Genomic DNA, 6,431 nt, shown 5'->3' with positions numbered 1-6,431 from the left:
AAACAGAGGGGAGAAGATCTTTCTCAGTGACCAAGTGTTCAGCGAGAATTCAGATTTACAATCCATGAGAAAATAAAACCCAGACTTACTGTCAAACAACGACCCAATTTAACCAATTATATTGGCTGCAGGGACAAACATGATGAAATCTTTCTTTTGCTAGGACAATAAAATAAGAAACTCCCTATCATGGTCTTGCGTTCTTACTCTCTGCTTCCCTAGGCAGGCATGGTTTTTCAGGATTTAGCCGATAGAGAAAACGAGGACTACGATCGATGATCCTTACCGTAATAAATCGTGATGAAAATACAAATGACTCGATGGGTTACCGGCATAGACACAAATTCAAGTGCTATTCACGAGTTGAAATGATTTCAAGCATTTGTATCTTTCAATCATATTGTCACAATGAGAGAACTTCTAGATCAGATGAAGAAAGTTTATTTGCGTTGTAAGGATGCGAGATCAATATGATCTACAGATTGCTTTACTTCCTTCAAATCAACGATTCTAAGGCTGCAATCTAATTACTTTCAGCATCAACTGCATCAGAAATGAAAACAAATAATACGATAACAACCACATGAAAAACGGAGAAGATTCCACAATCAAAACATGCCGGCATGAACTGAATGCATGAGAGTGCCAATTAACCACCCATGCTCAAGAGGCAAGCTTGCCAAGAATCTAAGGCTGTAACAGAATATTGAGAGAAAGTAGACTAAGAGAATGAAAAGAGCTTGAAGAATTGATGTTTATTTCTTATATCAGAATTACAAGTAAATGCTCTGTATTTATACAGAGTCACATGTAACTAACACTTAACTAACTCTATTGTAAACCAATGAAATTCATCCACGTGTTCATTCTATACACTTTGAAATATATCAATCTATAACAGTCCCCCTCAAGATGATGTGTATATATTATGCACATTCATCTTGGATAATAATGTATCAAATTGTTTAGAACCAAGAGGCTTAGTCATCAAGTCTGCAACTTGATGAACAAAACTAACATGAAGAACAGTTACTGATCCTTCTTGAATTTTCTCTCGGACTAAATGACAGTCCAATTCGATATGTTTGGTGCGCTCATGGTAAATTGGGTTGGCTGCTATGTGAAGTGCCGCCTAATTATCACAAAACAATACTGCTGGTTGGCTGTGTGACTGATGTAAATCATTAAGCAATGCTCGAATCCATGTTATCTCACAAACAGTAAAGGCCATTGACCTATATTCTGCCTCTGCTGATGATCTAGAAACCGTGTGCTGCTTCTTTGATTTCCAAGATATTAATGAATCACCAATGAAAACGCAATATCCACTAACTGACCTTCTAGTGTCTGGGCAGCTGGCCCAATCTGAATCCGAGAAGGTTTTTATATGAATATTTGAAGAGCTGGAAAAAAACAAACCTTGCCCAGGAGTAGATTTCAAATACCTCAGAATTCTCATTGCTGCTTGGAGGTGTGGTGTTCGAGGAGTATCCAAAAATTGGCTTAAATGATGGACTGCAAATGTGATGTCTAGTCTGGTATGAGTAAGGTATATTAATCTTCCAATTAATCTTCGATATCCAGAAATGTCCTCAACTACTTCACCTTCAGTTTTTGACAATTTTGCATGAGTATCCATAGGAAATAATGCAGGTTTGGCAGCAAGTAAACCAAAATCTGCTAATAATTCTAGAGTATATTTTCTTTGAGATAAAGAAATACCCTTTTGTGATCTTGCAATTTCCATGCCAAGAAAAAATTTGGCTGGACCCAAATCTTTCAACTTGAACTTCACTGTTAAAGCTGCTTTGACAGATTCAATAGCCTCTAAATCACTGCTAGCAAGTAGGATATCATCCACATAGAGTAGTAGTGCCACAAATGAGGTACCTTCCTTCTTGGTAAACAAAGAATAATCTGCTTTTGACTGTGAAAAACCAATATCAAATAAGACAGATTTGAATTTGGAATTCCATTGCCTATCCTTGTTTCAACCCATAAAGGGATCTTTGCAATTTACATACTCTTGTGTCCCCCTTAGGTAGATAACCAGGAGGTGCTTTCATGAAAACTTCTTCATCTAAGTCTCCATATAAAAAGGCATTATTGACATCCAAATGAAAAATATGCCAATTATGTATGGCAGCCAGTGACAAAACACATCTAACAGTCACCATTTTTGCAACAGGTGAGAAAGTTTCAAAAAAATCTAGGCCCTCCTTTTGAGTATACCCTTTTGCTACAAGCATTGCCTTATGTCTCTCAATAGAACCATCTGAGTTGTATTTTATTTTATATACCCACTTACAACCTATAGGTTTTTTATTTGGAGGAAGTGATGTTAAAAACCAAGTGTTATTGGACTCTAGTGCAGATAATTCTGCAGACATGGCATCTCTCCAATGAGTATGCCTAACAGCTTGGTGATAAAAGGTTGGTTCTATTTCAGAAGAAATGGCAACAGAGAAAGCTTTTTATGCGATTGAGATAACTTTGAATATGAGATAACATCAGAAATGCTATATTTATTACCTGAATTAATGATAGGAGCTGTAGGAGATGACTGAGAAGCAAAAGTAGCCAGATTACAATGATAGCTTTGCAAGTAATAAGGTGCTTTGTGTTGTCTGGTTGATCTTCTAAGAGAAGGAAACTGATTTTCATCATTGAGAGATGGAATATTTGTGGTTTCTGTGTTAGTATCTGTGGTAGTAGTATTGGACTGATTTGGATTATTAATAGATGAAGAGGAAATGCTATTTTCAATGTAATCAGGAATGGCTTTTGGAAGAACATTGTCATCTGACTTCGAATTGAAAGATTGAAAACTAATGTCCAGATTTGAATTATGAGTTGAAGAATCATGTTGTAAAATAAATGGGAATATTGATTCATGAAAAATTACATCTCTGGAAACAAAGAAATTTTTTTAAGTTCCAAGTCATACAACTTATACCCTTTTATGCCAAAAGGGTATCCTATAAAAATACATTTTCTGGCCCTTGGTGAAAATTTATTTATGTTTTGAGTAATGGTTGATGCATAAGATAAACAGCCAAAACTTCTTAAATGATTATATGATGGTACTGAATTATAAAGAATTTCATGTGAAGATTTGTTGTTTAAAACCAGAGAAGGAATTCGATTTATAAGATGACATGCAGTCAATATGCATTCCCCCCAAAAAATTAAAGGAACATTTGATTGAAACCTTAAAGCTCTTGCTATATTTAGCAAGTGTTGATGTTTTCTCTCAACTATTGAATTTTGTTGAGGTGTTTCTATGCATGTCATTTGATGTATAATTCCTTTTGAAGCATAAAATTCAACCATTTTGAATTCTGAACCATTGTCACTTCTAATACATTGTATTTTTCTCCCAAATTGTGTTTCAACTAGATTGTAAAATTTAGTTAATATGGTTCTGACTTCATACTTGTTTTTCATCAAATAAACCCATGTAAATCTTGAATGATCATCAACTATAGTAAGAAAGAATCTGGATCCATTATGAGTTGGAATAGAGAAGGGTCCTCATATATCACAATGGACAATATGAAAAGGAAAGCTTTGATTATATGTATGAACTTGGAAAGGAAGTCTTTTCTGTTTTTCCAGTGGGCAAACAGTACAATGATCAGAAACTTTATCTGTGAAATTGATATCAGATACATTTTTGGAAAGGAAAAACAATCTAGACATGGAAGGATGTCCTAGTCAGCTATGCCAGACTTTAGAACTTAGCACAGAACTGATAATATTTGATTTGGGTTGAACCTCATCACCACTAGCACCTGATTTCTACAATATGTATAGACCAGCTTTTCTTCTAGCTATCCCAATCATCTTCTATGGGGTATGCTCCTGAATAAAGCAATAATCAGATGAAACAATGAATAAGCATTTCTATGTTGAAGTAAGTTTACTCACAGAGAGTAAATTGTATGAAAAAGATGGTACACAAAGTACATCTTTAAGGATTAAATTTTCTGATATTTGGACTATACCAGAATGTGTAACAGGCACATTGTCACCATTTGGTAATTTTACTGAGGTGTTTAGAATTTTTGTGATGGAAGTGAACAAACTGATTGAATGTACAATGTGATCTGTAGCTCCTGTATCTACAATCCAAGTACTATGGGACAGCAAAGTGTAAACTGATGCACTTAAGGAAATACTTGGATTAGATGATATACCTTGAGTGGAATGAGCAACAGATTTAGAAATAACATTTGCTGCTTGATGATTGGTATTATCATCAGGTTGTGAGTGAATTAAAGATAACAACTTTTGATAATCTTCTTGAGAGAAAGGCAATTGATTAAAGTTCTCAAAAGGATTACTCAAAGTTTGACCCGAAACTTGATTAGCAGATGCTTGAAACTTTCCTTTCTATCGACTATTGGTGAAATTTTGCTTGAATCCGGGAGGATAGCCATGAATCTTGTAACATTTGTCCATTGTATGATTATTCATACCACAATGAGTGCAATACAATTTTTCTCTTCTTGTCTGCTGTTTTCCAGAATTAAACTTTCTCATTTCTGTGTTTGAATCTTGCACTTTGCTCATGAAAGCAACAGTATCCACAATACCATTCTTGCTAATTTCTCTTTGCTTTTCTTCTTGTACTACCAAAGAAAAAACTTTGTTTATTTCTGGTAAAGGATCTAACATCAGAATTTGCCCTCTGATGTGAGAAAAACTGTCATTTAAACCCATCAGAAACTGCATCACGTGTTGTCGATCTTGATATCCCAGAAAGATCTTTATTGCACCACAATTGCACTTTTGTAAGGCTCCACATGAACATGAAGGAACTTGATTGTAATCTAACAATTCATCCCATAAAGATTTGAATCTTGTATAATAATCTCGTACAGATAAATCTGCTTGCATCAAGACTGACAAATCTTTTTGCAATTGATAGATTCTTGGACCATTACCTTGAGTAAAACGATTCTTTAAATCCAGCCACATATCCCTTGCTGATTTTGCACATATTATGCTGCAACCAATCTCTTTTGAAACAGAATTGATTAACCAAGAAGACACCATATTGTTGCATCTTTCCCATAATTCGTATGTATTATCTGTGAAAATTGGTTGACGAATTGATCCATCCACAAATCCAATCTTGTTCTTTGCTTTAAACGCCATGACCATGGACCTGCTCCATGTATGATAATTGTCCCCAGTGAGGATGTTTGACACCAGAATTGTTCCCAGTGAATCACCATTCTGTAGATGATAACAAGTTGGAATATCATCCATTCTTGAATTTGAAACGGAAGCGTATTTATTTTTCTTCTGATACCATGTAACAGAATATTGAGAGAAAGTAGACTAAGAGAATGAAAAGAGCTTGAAGAATTGATGTTTATTTCTTATATCAGAATTACAAGTAAATGCTCTGTATTTATACAGAGTCACATGTAACTAACACTTAACTAACTCTATTGTAAACCAATGAAATTCATCCACGTGTTCATTCTATACACTTTGAAATATATCAATCTATAACAAAGGCCATTCACTTTCAGCGCAATGCGATAAAAAATATGAGAACTTTTAAGGCATTGTATGATATTACAAGGTATGACTAGACTACCTTAAGCCCAAAACCCACCAAAATCAGGAAAACGTTGCTTGGGATAAGCATTCCGAGACAGTACTAGTACCGAAACCCAAGTTACCAGAACATAGCAACTCCAAACAAGATTTTTTTTTTTCCCTTATCTTGCTTGTCCAAAAGAAAGAATTATGCTACTCGACCATTTCAAATTTATTGCTTAGATAGTATGTGATGTCACGTAATTTATTAAAAAATTTAAAAATATAAATACAAAAAGGATAAATGGAATCTAAAGTTTTATTAATCTTCCTATTTTTATAGTTTCGGATGTCTTTTGATTTGAATATATAGTTTTGTGTGTATTTTTATTTTTATAATAAACCACGCGCGTGGCACTACATGGCCATATCTAGAAGTCCATTTGAGCAGTAGGTTTTAAATGACGCAATAGCAGTACTAAAAAAAAGTACCAACATCATGTGTAAGCCACCAACATCGATGGTGGCAGTCCCGTGCATGTCCACCACTGTTGTTGGCACTCCTGGGTACCTTGATCGAGAGTAAGTACATATATATTTGCAAGCTTTGTAATTAAGAAAACTAGAATATGTAGTGAAGACAGGGATCAATTTATTCGAGAAATTCTATGTTAAACATGCATGCATGTTGACGAACTCTGTTGTCGGGTACTATATACCAAACAGGTTAACTGATAAAAGTGAAGTTTATAGTTTAGGAGTTCTGGTTGAGATAATCACGAGGTAGACCTCCCATGGCAAGAAATTATGAGAAGACTCACATAAGTAAATAGGTGAGTCTGTTGAGTCTCGTGCTCGCTAAAGGTGCTATTAAA

General features: G+C 34.8%; 2 protein-coding genes across 2 annotated transcripts; both read right to left on the bottom strand.

Annotated features, from left to right (window-relative positions):
• Positions 1-1,132: 1,132 nt before the first annotated feature.
• Positions 1,133-2,177, bottom strand: LOC118348956 (uncharacterized mitochondrial protein AtMg00810-like). The gene is made up of 2 exons (XM_035691564.1): positions 2,025-2,177; positions 1,133-1,927 (listed from the first exon to the last, which is right to left on the bottom strand). The coding sequence occupies exons 1-2, from the start codon at positions 2,175-2,177 to the stop codon at positions 1,133-1,135; spliced, it is 948 nt and encodes a 315-aa protein (XP_035547457.1).
• Positions 2,178-4,395: 2,218 nt separating this feature from the next.
• LOC118348955 lies at positions 4,396-5,277 on the bottom strand. The gene has a single exon (XM_035691563.1). It carries the CDS (start codon positions 5,275-5,277, stop codon positions 4,396-4,398), a length of 882 nt encoding a protein of 293 aa, XP_035547456.1.
• Between the last annotated feature and the right edge of the window lie 1,154 nt (positions 5,278-6,431).

The sequence above is a fragment of the Juglans regia genome, chromosome 7 (assembly GCF_001411555.2).
Source record: "Juglans regia cultivar Chandler chromosome 7, Walnut 2.0, whole genome shotgun sequence".
NCBI classification, from domain to species: Eukaryota; Viridiplantae; Streptophyta; class Magnoliopsida; order Fagales; family Juglandaceae; genus Juglans; species Juglans regia.
The sequence above is the reverse complement of the archived record's forward strand: the minus strand, read 5'-3'. Positions and strand labels throughout refer to the sequence as shown.